At 39.4% G+C, this 19,931-nt stretch overlaps 1 protein-coding gene across 2 annotated transcripts in view; it reads right to left on the bottom strand.

The window, feature by feature from the left end:
• Window positions 1–19,931, bottom strand: part of fgfrl1a (fibroblast growth factor receptor like 1a) — a 59,370-nt gene that overhangs the window by 7,958 nt on the left and 31,481 nt on the right. For both annotated transcript variants that reach the window (XM_025063000.1, XM_008326562.3), the window contains one exon: window positions 410–487. In XM_025063000.1, the coding sequence (XP_024918768.1) occupies window positions 410–487 (78 nt within the window). The remainder of the gene's footprint in view (window positions 1–409; window positions 488–19,931) is intronic.

Below are 19,931 nucleotides of genomic sequence, written 5' to 3'. Positions count from 1 at the left end.
GAGGCCGTAGCATAGATATCCCTCAGATAGTGCTGAGGTTACATAAAGTATAATATTTAAGATACACTTTTGAAATGTATTGTGCTAACACTCAGACAACCTGATCTTAGATTACTTAAATACCTGTTTTTATATGTTAATATTTTTTATTATGAAATACTATCTAATAATAATGAGTCATTATTGTGAGTTAGTATCTCATTATATTGACTTTAGAATCTATTTTTCCCTAGTGGCAGGATTGAGCTTCCACATTAAATTATAGTAATTTCTGAAAATATCTGAAAAATATTTCTAACCATTCAACATTAATACAACATATAGTTATGTTGTGGCTAACGTTCAACCAAAACTCTTTTAATTCACTGAGCTACTTGTAGCTACTGTGAAGAATTGAGAGTGTACACACCTAGCCTCCCAGCAAGTTCTGGCGCATGTTCTAGGTCACTGTTGGCCGTTCTTGATCCACTTCTGGAGCTGGAATCATCTGGTGAAGAGAGAAAAAAAGAAAATACAGTACAGAATTTAGTGACGACAGATTCTTCAGAGCGGATCGTGATTAATCTGCAGCTGAAAACGGAGAGGGAGAGTGGAACAAGTGGGCCTGATGAAGACGTTTCATCACCATCTGAGAGCAGTTTTGTACAGTGAGACTGTTTTCGCACGATTAAGTGTTGTATACAGATGTAATCATGCCTTAAATGCAGTTAAGGTGGAATGGATATGAAGCAGGAGACTGATGATGTGTTCACGGTGTCACTGTACCATTCTATAATCCTGTAGGGACTGAAGAGAGGTGACAAATGAGAAACAAGGACATTAAGATGTTAGCAGACACCGAAGCCACCCTCCTTCACATCACCATATTCATAAAATCGTCAAATAATAGAATAAATAATAATTTGAACAGTGCAAATCACAGCGTTTAGACTGCAAACCATATTCATAAAATCGTCAAATAATACAATAAATAATCATTTGAACAGCGTTTAGACTGCAGGTTAACATTCCTCTCCATGATTTAGGATTATTTTTGATCAATGTGAGGTGTAATCCCTGATAAAATGATTGTTGACGTATGAAATCTCAACAGATAAATCAATTTTTGCACTCGCAGTGTATCGAATGTGAAACCTCAACTCCACAGGTGAACATCGCACACATGGACCTCAATGTCTCGTGTGAAAAATGTTGGTTTTGTTATAAAATACCTGGCGCCAAAGTAATTATACGCTCATACAAACCCACTTACGGGGAGTATATTCAATTCTTTGACAGCGAGACCTTTAAACACTGGAGACCTTCATGGAAAATGACAACATCCACGAAGTGGAGGTGGATTTTTTTATTTTCTTTTACCCTCAATGCTGTAAATGTCTCAATGACACTCCTGAGTATCATATATCTTTTCATGTCATGCCGGTAAATCAGCCAGGTTTCTCATTGATTACTCCAGAGATACAAACATCAATCTGGACCTTTCCTGCAAGAACTACTTCAAGATGGAACCACAGTATTCGAGGGGCCCTGGAGCAGGCAGCCGGGGAGGCCTAATTCACTGCAACAGTGGTCTGTCAAAATACATGAAGGGGGTTTGCAGTTAACTTAGGTTGAACCTGAGACTTCAACCCAAACCCCAAACCTGACGGTAGTTACTGAGGGACTGGACGGCGAACAGCTTGGACCACCTGCAGAAAGTACAGCAGTGTGTTTGTAACTGTAAATGAAGGCATTCATCATGTCGGTGCTGACGTGTGCATGGGTTTAGGAAAACAAATGGCCACCTGGGATCTAAAAAGTATTCATTTTTCTCGATGATGGCATGGAGACAAAGCATCCTGGAGACTGGTGTGAAATGCAGACTGGGTGTGTCCGTGCGTGTATGGCTGTGTTATTCGGCTAAATGGGAACCTGAGGTGTTGGTATTCCTGTGGAACTTCGCTCCTCATCGCTCCCTCCCACTGTGTGCCCCCTCCATCCCTCCTTCCTGCCACATGCACAGTATGTACCGAGAAAGGGCACGGTGTTTGAAGCCAAAGTGCATGCGGCTCTGATCTAAAGGGGGAACGTGGTCCAGGACTCACAACAGCTTTTCAAAGTTGTACTCCCTTGTGCAAGCCTTTAACCCTAACTTGGCAGAGTCCCCGCAGAGGGAGGCCGGACCTGTTCCACTCTCAGAGCAGTACAGAAACAACAAACCAAACATTACAGCGTGACCTTTTCAGCTCCAATTGTAAATGTTTGCCATTAAAAATCAGCAGCGCCGACATGGAGACAGACAGTAGGCTTTTTAAACATGAAACTAAGAGCGGTGGTAAAAGTGCTGTGAACAGAAACTGTATCATTAAACTGTCATCGTTGTGTCATGGAGACAGCTTTTTATCAATGTTGGAATTTTCAAAATGGATTTAGTTGAAGATGGTTATAGTGTAATATTATGAATGTAACAGAGTCACTAACTGTATATGACAGAGGGCCGGAATTTTTCTGGACAAACACGTTGGGGGCTGGACACTCAGATATAATGGAATGAAAATCACATTTTTGTTTGACATTATTATTTGATGCTGATTTTGGAATCTAGTCATGGGCCTGATCAGATAGGTCAGTGGCTTGTTTTTGGCCCACATGCCAACGGTTGATAACCACTAGTGTAGATGGTTGTCTGAAAACCAAGGGTTCGAATCCAGCCAGTTTATCCTTGAGGCAACTCTAATGAGCACCAGCTGCTAACTCTACCCCAGCTTTTAGGAGAATATAATCTAATCCCAATCCCAGATATAAAGATGTAGGTAGCAGAGCATCACATATGAAAGCCAACTGTGTCTTTAGGGATCATTTGTGGGTTATTCCGGGTTGGGTTAACTTGAAAAAAGTAATATAAGAAAAGTGATTTTCTCATAAACTTTGAGTATTGGCAAAGAAAGTAGCCTGGACAAACAGGCTTTAAAAAAAGATTTCAAAAGACCTCAGGATAAAATGTCTCCAAACACTGTTTAGAATTCTGATACTATCATATGTCCTCAAACTAAATATTGCTGTAGTTTTCTTTAACATGGGGGAAAGCAACTACTGATATTCCAGATCTTTTGTGAAACACGACACTGAAGTATGATGTATTACTGTTTTAAAACGGTGAAAGTCTGGAGAGAAGCCCTGCAGAAAATCCATAAACATGGTTTTCTGACATTTGAAGACGACAGCGTGTTTTGTTAGACTTGTAAAATCTCCAGACCATGGGAATGATGTGAGTCGAGGTGAGACTACAAACACACGATGTCACACAGATGTCCAACTGACGTCTGCACCGTCACATCAACGGTTGAAGAGGAAGCTGTGGACACGTGTGCGGTCTGACTGACTGCAGTGTCATTAACACCAGGATCTTGTGAAAAAAACCTCATCACCAAAGACTCCTGCTGGAAAAGTCATTTACTTTTATATTTTGCTTTCATATATTTATAGGGATGTGACGGCCATTAAAGTTGTCAGGGAGCAAAGCTGTAACAGCATCAAACTACACCTCACATATTGGCCCATGTTTTAAGCTAAGGTTTTTCTTGATAGCTTCAAGGCTGTTGCTTTTAATAGCCTTGCTAGCTACATAGTATAAACCAAATGTTTTCTTCAGATCTTGCTGCGAGACATGACAATATTTCATTATTTGTATGTCCATCTGGATACAGATTTAACACGTTTTTCTACTTCCCTGTTACCCTCACTCAACAACAAAACAAACATATATACATATATACACATATACATTACCCTGGTTAATCAAGTTTCTTTTTTCTCAACCATGAACTTTGTTTGCTGCCTGCTTACTTTTATTAGACTTCCACACAGCTCTTTTCAATCACTTTCATCTCCCACTTCCTCAGTTTCCAGTAAATTACACCTGGAGTAACACAAGCACTCCCAGGATTTCTTTCCACATCATTTCAAACCCTGATCTTTGTCTTCAATTGCACTTTTTTTTTTTCTAAATCTGCGGGGGTAAGTTGTTGGACACAGTGCTACATTTCACACATTTACAGGCTCCCTATCTTTCTGGGAGTGTGTATATTTGTGTGACCCCTTCCTTTATTTACTCTAAGGTCCGTAGAGAATGATTGGACAACAGCAGGTCCAGAAACGTGAGTCCAGTAAGTGCAGAGGTATGAACTGTACGTGTGTGTGCCTGGAAGTGTGAGTTTGTCCAGGGGACCAGTGTTTTTCTACAGGGTCGTGTCCTTCCAGGTTTTAATATAGAGACACTGGATATGTGGACACAACCCCTGTGTGTGTGTTGTGTGTTTTAACTCATATGTTAGGGGGAAATAAAGAGATGTTTGTGTCTGCTCCATGACCAGTAATTGTTAAAACAACAGGTCAATAACCATCATGGTATACACTACTGTTGTGCATCAGAAAAAAAAAAAAAAAACGAGGTATAAAACACCATTTTATCAATAACTAATGTTTGCAGGGTTAGCTTTAGCCAATCGTAGCTTGAAAAATATGTCAACAGCACAAAATAGTGCAAAATTGACCTTCGCAGGGTTAGCTTTAGCCAATCGTAGCTGCAGCTAACAGCACAAAATAGTACAAAATTGACCTTACTTTATCTTATCCATTATCTATGTTTCTGGATTGATAGCTGGAATAGTGTACAGGAATTAAAGACAAAAACCAGAAAAGAGAAAGATAAAAAAGAAAGTATTTTAGAAAATATATTAATATTTAATGAAACCAACATGATGTGTCTGTGTATATTTTCCCCTTCAAAATGAATCAAGTGTGCTGGATTGAACCCCCCAGCGGGCCGGCTTTGACCTGCGGGCCGTATGTTTGACACCCCTGATATAGCATGTTCAAAGTAAGGTCCCATCAACCTGACATTTGGTTGGTTTGGACCAACCAAAGAAGGCTGTAGAGAAGTATTTTGTAAAGCCACATACAAATACCACGAAGACAATACCCAGAAGTTCAAGTTCTACTAGTTCTCACTAGGACCCTGATTATGTATCTGCTATAACATTCTGGTGGAGGAACATAGATGAAGAAAACACCACACTGAGGTGAGAGTGGGATTCTTAACCTAACTATCTGGCCTTCTACTGTAACTCTAAGAGAACTTTGATTTCTGGTAAATAATAACCCAAAACCTAGATCTGTAACAAAAAACCTGTGGAACAATTCAAAATAATACTCTATTATTTCATTTGTTCAAAACAACAAAAAACAGTGTTGTGCCTTTCAGCCTCATGTTTTGCTATTTGGTGGTGTAATGAAAATACATTCTTTTTTTGGGGGGGATTTTGTTGCGTGGTTTACAGCGCTACACACTTTGTCATTGTAAGAAATAATTAGAATTACATGCTGCGGCTCCTGAAACAATTATCTTCACCGCCGTGTGGAAACCTTCTGTCTGCAGCAGGGTTTGTGTTTCAGTTGTTATTAGCGGCTCATTTTAATCCTCTGTGGACAGTAACTGTTTAATTCAGCTTAGAGGCAGCCAAACCACTAATGACGGTCTGCACAGTGCAGAAACCAACAAGGATAAGAATATAAATATTGTTTTCTTTTCTTCTTCTTTTGAATCTGTTTGTAGAGTGAATGGAGCTGGAATCTACTATCCCCAAGGTCTGAATATGAGAACCTGTCAACATTTAATGCTTCAAAGTTCAAAGTTGGGACAGGTTTGAGCAGAGATGGTCGCAGTTATTACTACTTCCCTCAAGAGTTTCAGTAGGGTCTGATAGGCAATCACTAAACTAGTTACAGGAATAAGTTAGTTTCAGGAATTAAGTAGATTAAAAGATATGAAAAATATTATAAAGATTTTTGAAGAGAACTTGAGGCAATTTAACTCTTTTTAGGTTATTAAAATTTCAAATAAAAAAAGTAATGGGTATTGTATCAAAAAAAATCTAAGGTTCTGGTATCGCCCTTCATCTTAGTACTTCCTGTCCTAACCTCCCTTGCTTTTATCTCATCTCTCTATCCTCCTTCACCAGGTCTATGAATCCTCTCTGTACTCTTTTTCTCTACCTCCTTCCCCTAGGCTTTTTTCCAACTTCCGTGGTCCAACGCTCCAAGCTGAGCCTTTTTGATAATGACCTGAAAAACATTTCCTGTAAATGTTGTCAGGCGCAAATACCAGAAATGCTCTGGTTGCAGCTACGTTAAAGGCAGACATTTGTTGCTTCTTTGACGTCACTGAACCATCAGTATCTCTGAGTGATGACTGTTATCGGACAGCGTGCGGTTTGGGGATACATGTCTGTGTTCTGGGAATCTATGATCAGTCTTATTTACAGATTTTTGACTCTGTGACAACATAATCATGTGGTGAACATAATCTCTCCATCTTTTTTCCCCTTTGGCCTAAGTACTGTGAAGTGTAGAAGGTGAAATTGTGAAAAAAAAAAATTAGATGACAATAAAAGGAATAAACACATAGAAAAAAAAAAGATGACAATAAAAGGAATAAACACATCCACAAACACACACATGTGTGTTTAATGTAATGTGTTCATCTTTATCCATAGCTGGCTCTCCTTATGGAAACCATTACAGCTTTTGTTGCTACATAGACTCCAATTAACTGTACAGCAGAGTGGCGTTGAAAGAGAGTGTGATGGGGAAAGACAAAGAGAGACAGAAGCAACAGAAAAATGCTGTCGCACTGTCAGATGAGGTCAGAAGGCAGTGGGAGAGAGACAAAGAGAGAGAGAGAGAGAGAGACTCGCAGTACAGAGAGATTTATTAACTGAAGCCACAGAACAGACAGTCAAAAACATCAGCTAACTGTTTCTCTGTAGGAGCACTAACTCCAGTTTACATGATGGATTAACAGCTTATGGACCGTGTGTGAACCAAAATCCACCAGTATTACTGTAAGTGCACACTGTTCACAGTGATGCTGTGCGTTTAAAAAGACTCTGACTTTAGCAGGATCAGAGGACCTGTCTTTATCTTTAGCTGTAGTAGAGATCAACATACACCTGTAAATCCTGATTTGAACAAAAAAAAAAAAAAGATGAGATTCAGTAACACACAACTTTCTCATTTAGTACGTGTACAATTGTTTTTAATCTGGTTGGAAAATTTGGAGATACACTTACTGCCTGGTAGTAAGTAATACAATGCTAGGAGAATAACGAAGAAATGCATCGAAGGCCACTCTGCCTCCAACAGATACTGATACACCTGTAAATCCTGATTTGAACAACAACAACAAAAAAAAAGATGAGATTATTATTATTATTATATATTTTATACTGCCTACTGTTAAGTTAGATTTCAACATACTCACTATACAGATCTCCTTTTTTGTTAAATTATCATGATCTTATTTAAGCCGTAGTGCAAAAAAAGTAATCCCGTCCAGGTAATTAATGAAAGTCCAGTGTCAAAAAACAGAGACATGAAACCAGATCATTCCAGTTTACTGAACTAATTACTAGAATGCTGCCAGCAACAAAGAGAACCAGATAGAAATGTCTAGCTGTCAATATGACCACATGTTTTGGCTTGATTTTCTTCAATTGACTTCTATTTTCCTCTAAATGGGATCAAAACTGTTAACCTGTGCTATAGAAAAAAACCTAAAATGTTTAGTAAATATTTTGTAGTTTTCTCAGCCAGTGATGTCACCTCCTATGGGTGACATGCTGCCTTCATGCTGGACCAAATGTTCTTTTTCTTTTGCATAAATACAGTGGGACTTAAGAAGTAACAGTCTGCTGCCTGTTTTCCCAGTGTGCTCCACTTATCCAAAAGTTGTTAGTCATCAGTTTTTCTGAAAATTCCCCTCTTCAAACAAAGCTCATTTCCTTTCCACATTTTAGTTAATAACATTTCCTACACAAATACACGTTATCCTTGTTGTGTTTTTTACGCGCCGGGTGTTTTCTATTTTCCAGATACACACATTCTCCGTCACAGCCCCCTTCCTCCGTCATGTGCCACGACAACAACTTTTTTACGAGTGCAACTTTACGATGCTATTTACAAATGTGATTACAAGTTGTGGCATCTGAGCTGGGGCTGTCTGAAATTTGATGAACACACCTCAGCGTTCCACTTGGAAATTGCTTCCATCTTTTTGACCCTATTTGGTTTAAACCTTTAGGCTGAAAGTGAATTAAACACTTAGAGCATTTAGTCAGATGTTATTTCTGAGTTAGTGGTTGATGAGCCAGGTTTCTTTTTTTTTAGGTTGGCAGTGGTTTTTAAAAGAATTAAGTCATTGCTACGAGGCAGTTTTTTCCCCCCTCTGGTTCTGGTAAAGTACGTTAGACATAAAGGACATTTATAAGCCTGTTTCATTAGTTACATATGCTAGTTACACATTTTAAAAGCAATATAATCTGGAGTTGGTCTTAAATTTCTTGGTTTATAGTTCTGAATGTATCACAGTGTAGATAAAAAAAATATTATTTGCTGCAGCGGTCATATCAGACAAGAAGAAGTAAAATCAACAATTATTGAAAAAGAATTAAAATATTTGTTTCCGACTGTAATCATATTGGAGGATAAAACAACTTTTTGTTTTTAACAACAAGGTTAAAAATGATCTAATGAATGTGTAAAAATGCCAACATTTGCCTTTAAAATGTTTTAAGCAAGTACTGCCTCTAATTTTCATCAAGCTTTCGACTTATTATTGGAAACTAACTGTAAATGGTGATTACTTTTTCCAAAATAAAGGTTCCAAAAAAGCTTTTTTCCTTGATTCTTATCTTCCTCTAAACCCAGTTTAATGGAGTTAAATTCAGTAAATGAATAGGCTGCTGTTACACTGTGACTGTAAAGCAAGTTGTGGGTTGGAGGGAAGGAAATTGACCTGAGAACAGAGAGCTGAAGCGGCCTGACAAACTGACAAACTCAATATTTAAGGTAGTATTCCACATTTTCTGCTGTTTATAAAGAAATGCCAAAACGTGCTGTGTTAGAATTGACAGCTTCTGTTTGTATGTATCAAAAACCAATGAAATTTAATAAAAAAATGTAGATATAAGTGTTTGGGTACCGTGAGTCTGTGAGCTCTCCTTTTCTCTTGTTCTAATGAACCAATGTTTCAATCATAGGGGTTACGTTTCTGCCAAACCCAGGAGGAGACCTTCCAAACAGCCAAATTCAACATTGTTAACTGCAGCCACTGATTTTCATGCTGAAACCCCTTCTACTTTCCTTTCACAAAAACCTATTAATCACTCAAAGATTCCACTGTTAGGATTTTAAAACAAAGTGTGTGAGAAAATCAATGCAAACAGAGAAGAAACTGCCTGGTCAACAGTACAGAGACCATGAGACGTTCACCAGCACCAATTATCCCTGCTTGTTTAACCTGACTGTGGCCGGCCGGTCAGTTCGGCTGACTGCTGACTGTGGAGATGCAGATCATTTCAGGCTTATCTCACTCCTAATCCCCAGCTCTCCACCACCTCCGCCTGTGGAGGTACAGGGTGCGATTGTGTGAGTTTCTCTGGCGAATACAAACCAGGCTCTGTTTCACTCACAGACTAAACAAAAACAGTTGGACCTGAACCTTTTGTCAGCAAGGACCACATTAACAAGGGAACAGGATAAATAAAGAGTGGGGATTTATCTTTCTGCAGGTGTGTATGTCTGTACGTGTGTGTGTGTGTGTGTGTACAGGACTGTAAGGGCAGCTCTTTGTTGCCTGAAGTTCAGCACACCGTAGTTTGATGTCGTGCCATGAATGTGCTAAGCATGCTAATTACAGCCACCTGTGAGCATGTGTGTGTATCAGAGGAGAGTCACTTTATTGAAGAAAACCTCCATAGACTACAAACCTTACACTGGAAGTCCATTAAACCAATATTAATGTTGCACAATATTGCATTACGTCATTTTTGACAATTTGAAAAATGCTTAGAGAGAAAAAAAAAGCATATTGGAATATGGTACCTCTGGATACTGTGGGTGGATGAGGTGGTCTGTCCTTACCTGACACTGTTGCAACATCAGAATCTATGTCAAATCCTTTGGTCATAAGTGACGTGAGGAGTTTCATTTTACTAAAGATTTCCATTTATACAGAATTAGTTCATGTGCCAAGTAATTAACAGACTTAGAATTAGTTCCAAGTTCCAGAATTAGTGCCAAGTAATTAACAGACTATTAATGACCTTTGGTTGATCATTAATACAGGGGGTCCTCAACTTACATCAGACTTCCATTGCTATGACATGAAGTAACTTGATTTTCCTTGGAACTCATATATTGTTCATAAGTACCTATGTCACTCACCTAGTTAACACATGGTTGGTGGTAGCATCACAATCTAGGACATAAAAACATTATACTTACAATTGTGAGCCATAATAAAGGGCTTATACTTACAATTGTGAGCCATAATAAGGGGCAATAAAAAAAACAAAAAAACAAACAAACCCCCCGCCCCAAAAACAAAACAAAAAAAATAATAAGAAAGCAAATGGAGTACAATCCAATGTATGGTGACAACTAGCAGATGTAAACAAAGCCGTCCATGCAGAGGGCCACATGAAAACCTATTCTTATGTTGTAGTTGCTAACTTGTTCCTGTGTGGAATTTTTTTAATGTTGTACGTCGGAATGATGGAACAGGACTTCCTTAAAAAATGAAAAAGGGTTGGCGATGTTACCATGAAACGCTGTAAGTCGAGGATGTTGTAAACCGAGGACCGCCTGTATTATGCATTTTTCTATTCCAAGGCAAAGGCCATTGCTGTAGTACTTGCCATTGTATTTTCTATCAACTATCAGTTCTGAATTTCACCATCATGCTTCTCTGATGAAAATGTTTCTCAGAATTTAAAGTTGCATATAGCAGTAGCTGGAAAAAGAAAACGGCAACTTTGTGTAAAACCAATGGTAATTTTAATAAATGAGGATGGATGAAGATGGAGTGATTTACCATTTACTGGAATTACACACTCCACACATTCTATCTAATGATCCAACATATCTTCATATAAAACTATTCAGCAGAGCAGCACACACAGACTTCCTAAGATAAACTAATCAGCTTCGCCGCAGTCATTATCCCCACAAACGTCCATTCATCGCTGTGTCATTTCAGGCCGTGTGTTTTAAATAACATAAGTCGGCATTTGTTTATCTTCTGGTCACTGACTCAGTCACACTAAAAGTCTTTTAGTGCCCAGAAGTCTTTTCTGTGTGCGCGACACAACAAAAGCAGAAAGTGACTAACTGTGTGATCAGTGCGGAAGCCGCAGACCTGACACGCACATTGTCCTCCGTAGTTAAAGCAGGCATTTTTATGGCGAGAGCAGGATCGCAGCTTAAACATCTGCTGCTCCTCTGGTTAACTCGTCAACAGTGTAATTGTAAAACACATATGGCATGAGAAGAAATCCAAGGCAGCGGAGTATGGAATAACACACGCACACACACACACAGACAGAAAAGGAAGTAAATGCCACAGAGAACAGAAAAACTCCCACAGTTCCCAGTTCCCTTCCAGGTAACTAATTTAAGGCAGGCAGCGCAGTCCTGGCTAAAAGTGCTCAGTCATAAAATCTGTTCCAGGAAGTCTAATCCACACCCCAGTGGATTAAAATACTTCCAGACCCCTCAGTGGTGGAACGTCTATACATGTATTGTCTGGACCACTGCACTCTCTTACATACATTAACCACACCAATCAAGAACGTCTTCTTCTTCTTTCTAGCCTTTCAGTTGACGCCACAACAAAATTAGTTCTCTGTTTCACAAGTTAAAATTTAAAGTAGATGAAAAAACTAGACAAGGATCAATCCGATACCAAGATCGGTCCAATGTTGGACAAAATGCTCAACTCATCTTTGTGCAACAGGCCATACACATGGACAGTTGCCACGAGTTGCCTCAGTAATGGCAACCCATGGCAAAAGAAGGTATTGGACTGATATCGTTATAGGAGGTACTCCAAGTTGCAGTATCGGTATCAGACACGGCCACGTTGTTTCTAGAGAATAAATTTAAAGTAGATGAAAAAACTAGACAAGGATCAATCCGATACCAAGATCGGTCCAATGTTGGACAAAATGCTCAACTCATCTTTGTGCAACAGGCCATACACATGGACAGTTGCCACGAGTTGCCTCAGTAATGGCAACCCATGGCAATGTTGGAATAAAAAGTAAGAATGGTTGGAAGTAATAAGAACTGTCAGAAGCTAAATTGATCCCTGCTGCTGACCCCAGACTTTACCTACTGAAAAACTATAAATTATCACATTATTCTGTTTTCTGTCGCTGTCCCATTTAAACCAGGTTGGACTACCATCAATCATTTATAATTGCCAGATCCTGATGGAGCATTTATTGCCGACTATACAGCAGCAGAGGCCTATTAAATGTACATGTACGGGTAATTACAAACTCCATTTCCGGAAAGGTGAGGTCACTTTGGCAAAATAGAACAAAAACTAAAATCCAAACTTTGTTAGCTCAAGCCCACAAACAAATGAGAAAGACCAAAAAAAAAAAAAAAAAATCTGTCTCCCTCTTATTGATAAAGTCTGGTGTAATGCGTAAGAGGAAAACCAAATATTAATGACTAAGGACTGTTGAGCAGTTTAACAAGATGAGATTAGACTGAACCCAGGAACGGACTTGGACTGCATTTGTAAAACAACAACAGTTCATATACCCAGTTCTCAGAATTGTGTCTTTCTTGAGTTGAGATACGATGTTTTGAGCCGACCAAACGCAAATCGACTCCTAATTATGTTGAAAAAACCTACTAATGGATTAAACAGCACACTGTTTTATATGTTGTCCAGATCCAGAGTCAGTCATCGATTCAGATTCTCCTTATTTTCTGCCTCTGTTTTCATGTGTGAGTCATTCAACCTCAATGCTAGGAATTAATTTAAAAACAAGACCAGGGTTTGGATATCACGCCGAGAAGTTTTAGTGAAAGACATCAGTAACACAATACTTGACCTGAACTACACCAGAACATTTAATGTCAACGGGGCAATAAAACAACACACGAGGATGTTTCACTCAGTCAAAAAATGTCTCAGTGATGTAGTTTTAAAATAAAAAGTTTGTGATCGAGTGTTGGTTTGTGTCTTTCTGGATCTGTTAATTCTCCGAGTTACGGTAAAAGCGGCCTCTCTGCCATCCTTCTCTCTCTCTCTCTTTTGCAGTCATCATCTTTTCCAGATGCTTTCGTTTGCACGCCTCTGAAAGTGCATTAAACATCTCATCTGAAGCCTGTGTGCTGATTCACGCTGCTGTTTTACATCACTGTTCACACCTCACTGATGGAGCAGCAGGTCAAACATCCCACACCGACTCAGATTGCCCCTCAAATGAGGGACGACGCGGACGCTGTGCAGAAATCTGGCAAACACACGGCGGAGACCCACGGCCTTCATCATCCACCCTCAGCGGAGCAGTGATGCGTTCAAGGACTGAAATGAGTGAAATGATTCGGGGGAATTATTGTAGTTACTTCATGTCCTCGGCTCACAGAGGGGCTGTTGGGTCACAGATGTGGAAACAAGGTGTGTGTCATTAGATAAAATGTAGGACACATCTGCTCGACGACGTGTAGTGGCTGTGGGGAGCACAAATGGAGCCCGAAATGAAGCTGCTGAGGCCAGTAAATTTGATTTTAGTGAATAAATCAATGTCACGACTTTTTAATTTTCCAAAACCGATAAATAGAAGAAAAGGATTGCAGAATAGATTGCAAAAAAAAAAAAAAAAAAAAAAATAGCAAGTTACCAGGGTTAAACTAAAAATGTGTCACAAATAACATAAAAGCAAAAAGCTACTGGAAATAGTGTTAAGAAGTTTTAATATAAACCGCACAATTTTGCTTTATTTATCAAAACCTTTTTCCGAAATTGCAAATGAGCAAATGTGAGTATTTAATAAAGTTGCCCCAAAAACGACCCTTTTACACAGAAGGGCAATACAACACCACTTAAGAACCAGACTCTCCTACTTTGGTTAAATCTCACATACGGCTCTTTTCTCCCCTCTTGTTCCAGGTCTTTGAAATCAACTACGACATGAACGGGATACGTTTCACCGCCACCTACTGTACTTCTTAATGATGTCATTGTTCGGTGCACCTGTCCAACACCTGTGCTTCAGACCAGATTTTCCCCAAACCACTAACTCCTTAACTGGAGGACGGAGATTGCTAGGTTTAAATGATGCATGTTCACTGAGTGCCAGGAATATATGGCCTCAAATGCCAACCTAAGGTCAGACACACAGTGAATCTGAAGCAACCCCAGCACAGCTGTGGGCCATGAAGAGTTGTCAAAGTGACAGACACAGGACTTTTATCTTTGCACTGTGTGAAACTGAAAAGGTTTGGAGGCGAACAGACAATATTTGTATGTAAATATAAACATAAAGATATTTTTGGTTGGACATACAATCCAGTGCATTTGCATTTTGATACTATTACATTTGTTTTCTTTTTTAATATTTTGATATTATTATTATAAACTGTCTATAGAGTCTGTACTCTGGACAATATTTCACTGTATGAAACAAACATGTGACAGATAGTGAATTATTAAGCAAAAATAAAACTGCAACCTGTTTCTAAACAGCAGTAAGGAGTGAATTATTAAGCAAAAATAAAACTGTAAGGCAAGGCAACAGTGGATCAACAACTTCTGTGTGCTCCAGTGTTAAATTTTAGTCACTGTATGGACTTTGGAATGAGGAGTTAGCAGTTAACAAAGATACAAAAATGGCTGTCAAACACAGTCTGGTAATGTCCCGGAGTACATGTTGTAATGAGTTACAAAAAGGACGAGGATTTGCTTTCCTACAATCTGATGACTAACAGCCGCTGGAAGAGATGCTGATCTGCAACGGTCTGAATTTTTTCAAATCTGGAAAACTCTGCCGTCAAGCTGTGGAGCGTGTTTCCCTAAAAGCTCAGCGGACGTGAGTTAACTATATAATGACAGCCATCAGTGAAACAAGAACAAGGTCTGTCCAAGAGTCCAGATATTTCCCAAACTGTGTCAAGGAGGAACGGTTTGGTTCCACACAGCTGCCTTTTCTCACTTCACGTCCTGAGGGCTGTCAACTGGAAAGGTTTCAACCACAGTGGTTAATCTGTGGAGTGAGATCAGAGTCTTCTCCGAGGAACTGTGCGAAGATCTGGCCGGCAAGATTGCTCGAAGACATGGTTCAGAAACAACATGTCTCTGCAGCCCACAGACACACACCTGACGCAGCCGGAGGACGATTCACAATGTGAACGTTAAAGGATGACGAAGAGGAACAAAGACTCGTTAAATAGCCTCACGCTGTTTGTCAGAGTCGATAAAAACAACCGAAATAAACACAAAAACAAAGCGCGGTTTGATTAGGAGCATTATCAAGGAGGTAACTCAAAGCGTGGCATTCTACTAAGATGACTGGAAACATGTGCATGTTAACATATGCAGGAGACAAGGAGGTCAATGATGTCATCACTGATTATGCACGGGAAACGAAAACCCTGGAATTAGCTCAAACCGTCCTTCACTACATGTATCTCTGCATTGATTCCACAGTCTCCTGCCTCTCAACCTTTTTCTTTATTAAATATCAAACTGGGGGTTTAAATTCACTCAGTTTTCTGATTTTCCAAATGGTTTATTTTTAAAAAGCTAATCAAATAAAACTCTTTATAGCTTGAGGAAGATGGAATGATCAAATGTGTCAGAGAGGTTCGAGATTCCACCGTGAAGTTTTGGAACAGGAATGATCAAATGTGTCAGAGAGGTTCTGAGAGTGTCTGAGAGTCAAATGGCACTGTCTTTGAACTGTTTGACTTAGTGTTGTTCACCATATTGCTTAATAGATGGCACTGTCTTTGAACTGTTTGACTTGACACCATATTGCTTAATAGACGCCTCGATCAAATACTAGATCGGTATTGGTCCAATAATTAATTCTGGTTAAAATTTCAGGATCGAACATTGGAAAAATCTCTAGCCTCTAGTCTGAACGTTGATTTCTCAGCTTGGGATCAATAAAGTGTGACTAGCTTTCTATCCGATACCTGGGCCCACGTAATTTTGTGCCACATGCGTAAACATGGACACTGGTGTCTCAGTAACGGCAGCCTGCGGCATGCTGGAGGACACAAGACACTATCAGATACTGGTATCGACAGTATCGGTATTGGATATTGAAAAGGTGTATCCAGCTCAATAGTCAAAAAGTAGACAAATACTACTGCCGTCTCAGGTGAATCCACAGCAGCTGCAGTCGCACACAAGGCAAAAAAACAAAGTCAGGAATGTGAGATGAGAAAAGAGAGGTCGAACGAGGAGAGAAGTACCAAGGTACTAATGAGTGGCTGCTTAACCGGAGTATAATTTAATACAGGGAAGAGCAGGGTGGGCTTGAGGGAGCGAGCGTGATTGAGAGTTCAAAGTGCCGAGGCCCGGCCGCTGGTATGCGTTTCAAAGGCGGCACGTGGCGATGGATGTGAGAGATTCATTAATTCAGCAAAGTGAAGCTCGGCCTCTGATGTTTACTAGAGTTACACACGCAGCAGCTGGAGGAAGATACACTAACACAAGGCAACACAGGTACATGAGCACGACACACACACACACACACACACAGAAATGCACTGGCACGCTTTAAATAGAATACACACACGAGGCAGATGCACACATTCTGTTGATGCTTCGGATGCCCACGTGCATATCTGAGAACGGGCCGGACCAACGCTGCACAACCTTCCAAAACAACACGTGTTATAAAGTCCAGAACTACAGATGTGATCAGTTTACTGCTCAAAAAATGTAACTATTTACCCAGGTTTTTTTAGAGGAATATTAACCTTCACTGCTCTGAAATCCTGCAAAAATGTAACTATTTACCCAGGTTTTTATAGAGGAATATTAACCTTCACTTTCACTTTCAAAATAGGAAACCATTTCTACAAGTTAATAAAATAGTTAGCGTTCCTGGAGTGAGTTGTATAGTTGTCTGATGAGAACGTGTTCCATGTTTTGGTTCTTCTTTATCTGTCGACCAGTGAATGTCCGACATGATAGAAATTCATTCCATCGTCTGACAGCCATGTGAGAGCAGCCCATTAGCCCACACTCCACGCTGTTTCCTTAGACACACAACTATAGATAAACACAAAACATTTCATTATTAAATCAATTTTATTAAGTATGTGCTTTATTGCTGATTTTCCATATTGTTAAAAGGCAAAAGAAAAAGAGTTTTAAACATGTTCTACTTGAAGAAATGATCCCATATGTAAATGTTGTCAAAGATGATTTATTATATAAAGATCCTTTATAAATATATAAAATAAAATATATAAAAAATATACTGCAGCACTACTCTGATGTAATGGATATAATTATGTATTAGTTGTATTTTTAAAATTGAAAACGTTCTGCTACGAAACCAATTTATAATGCCTATATAAAAGAATTGCAAAAAGTTAAAAAAGGCACATTTTGCTGAACATTTTACAATATATTTTTAAACATATTAAAAATATTATACATATTACATTTAGACTACTGATGAAACTACCATCACGGGTTTTGGTTTCTTTTTTTTTTTTGTGCTAAAATCAGATACATTTTAATTAGTTAAATTCAGCAGAATTGTGCCACAAAGTATTACAGATTTAAATAAGTGTTGCTTTCACTCCTATGATGAACAGTCCACCCTCACAGGTTCTCCAAAAGTACCGTGAACATCTATTCCAGCCAACCATGCCACAGTGGTGCTATCCCAGAGCCACGTGTAAACTAATGAGTCTCTCCAATGTTCTTCATCTTTAAAGAATTCCTCTCCCTCCTCTCCCCGCCTCCTGCTGAGCTCAGGACTGTCATGCCACACAGAGTCGATACCTCGCCGATGGGGACATCGTCTATTTCTGGCGAATATCAGAAGCCAGGATGATTTGAGCTTGAAGCAATCTCTAATTATATCTGACGAAGTGAACTTTAGACGGACGGTGTGTGATCTGGATCTGAATATCGTTTCATCATCAATAAATCATTGAAATATTTGACACTTCAATTAAAGAAATATTTTGCCGAGTGTCATTTTGAGTAGTCTGCCTACAGTCCGTATCTGTCTAAAGCCGGACGAGAAGAGGATTTGACCACAGAGACCTTTTGTACAGCAATAATGAGCAGATATTGAATGAACTTTGAGGTTGATCCTGATAGGTTCATGAGTTTGACAGCAGGGTACACATATAGACAGGGCTGATTTTACTGCGAGACCCTGATCCACTCCAGGTCCCGCTGCATGGTCAAGAGTAGGTGTGGAACTGCACTGCGATCCCTGTTGGAATGTGAGAGGCCGGACATAAACTTAGTGGTGAAGTTCAAAGCCGTGGCCCCCTTCAGTGCGACTCTGTCAAATCTAAACACGTAAACCAGTGTCACACCCGGCTTGATGCGCAAACTCTTGCCCGTATGATCGCTTCTGCAAAACTCTGCACACCTTGTGACGAGTGTGTGCAGCACACTTGCGTGCCTCTCGAGTGTGTGGGTGAGTTTCACATCAAAGATGCCGCCTCGCTCGGCTGTGGGAGGCTACACGCTGACAGACTGTCTTTGATGCACAACTATTTAAAACAATGTAAAAGCAACCCAGTCATCATGATGCACCCGCTGTGTGCTGTTTCAACACGACTCACCGTGATGCCAGCTTTGTTCCTCTGGGTTCTGAGGTCGTTTTACTTTTATATGGGTGGTTAAAAAAAAAAAAAAAAAAGCCTTTATCTTAACCCTATGAAATGTTCTAATTACATTAACCTGCGCTCAAACGGTTGAAGCTCTGAAAATGAACAGTGAAGTAGTGGATTTGTTTTTAAATAAATAAGTAAAATAAATCATGAATGTATCTGATATTTTGGTTAAATAATTATATAGTGAGTATTAATTCAGTACATATAACACACTAATATATACAAAGGTATAAAAATTAGTCTTCCCACTTCATAGTTTTTAGTTATATTAGCAGAAAATATGACATAGTTTTGTTATACTGCAATAAATACATGAAGTATAACCTTTACCTGTGCCTTATCCTATCTTTTCTGCTGTGACTCAGACTGACTTATCTTGGGACTAGACTTGACCCAATGTTTTCCACACTGACTTTTACTTAAACTGGGACTTGAGTCCAACCTAAGTCACATTTTCTATCCTGGAACTTTACCTGAGCTGTTGCAAGGCTTGCAGTGTGACTTGAACAAATAATAATAATAATAAAAAAAGTCTAAAACCTCCAAATCTAACTTGAAACCCTTGGTTATAACTCTGACTGATTTTCTCTAACCAGTAATGTGTCCTACTTCTGTGCTGCCTTATTAACTTATTAACATAAATTCAAAAACATGACCACTAGACTAAGACTTTGACTGTTCATACACTTGACTTTCCTTAGAATTTTTTTTTTAGACATTAAACATTTTCCTTAAAGACTTGGACTTGGACATCCAGTGCGGCCGAATCGGGACTTGCCTGTAAATGTGTTACACCGAAGAAGAAGAGATAAAGATCTCAATGTTACACATATTCCAGATGAGTGAAGTGAAATGAGGGAACCGTGGTCACGGCCATGCAGTTTTGTGCATGTGTCTCACATTTCAGCGAGCTGTCACTCTGATCAAACTACAGGCTGATAGCAGTGGCGCCGCACAACCGTGTATGTGTTTGTCTAAGAACCTTGGGGAAAACTGTACACACACACACACACACCAAACACACACACACACACACGCATGCATGCACGCATCTTATCAAGACAAGAAAGCAAAAACATATTGTTGGTGCATTTATGTGAAATATAATGCGGTGGAATGCAGCACCACTACACAAGTAAGAACAAGCACACACACACACACTTAAAATCCCTTTTTCTTTGTTCATGGTGACATTATCTGCTATTAGTGAGACA

Source organism: Cynoglossus semilaevis, chromosome 15 (genome assembly GCF_000523025.1).
Source record: "Cynoglossus semilaevis isolate Cse_v1.0 chromosome 15, Cse_v1.0, whole genome shotgun sequence".
NCBI classification, from domain to species: Eukaryota; Metazoa; Chordata; class Actinopteri; order Pleuronectiformes; family Cynoglossidae; genus Cynoglossus; species Cynoglossus semilaevis.
Note: the sequence above shows the minus strand (reverse complement) of the source record. Positions and strands in the feature narration are given on the sequence as shown.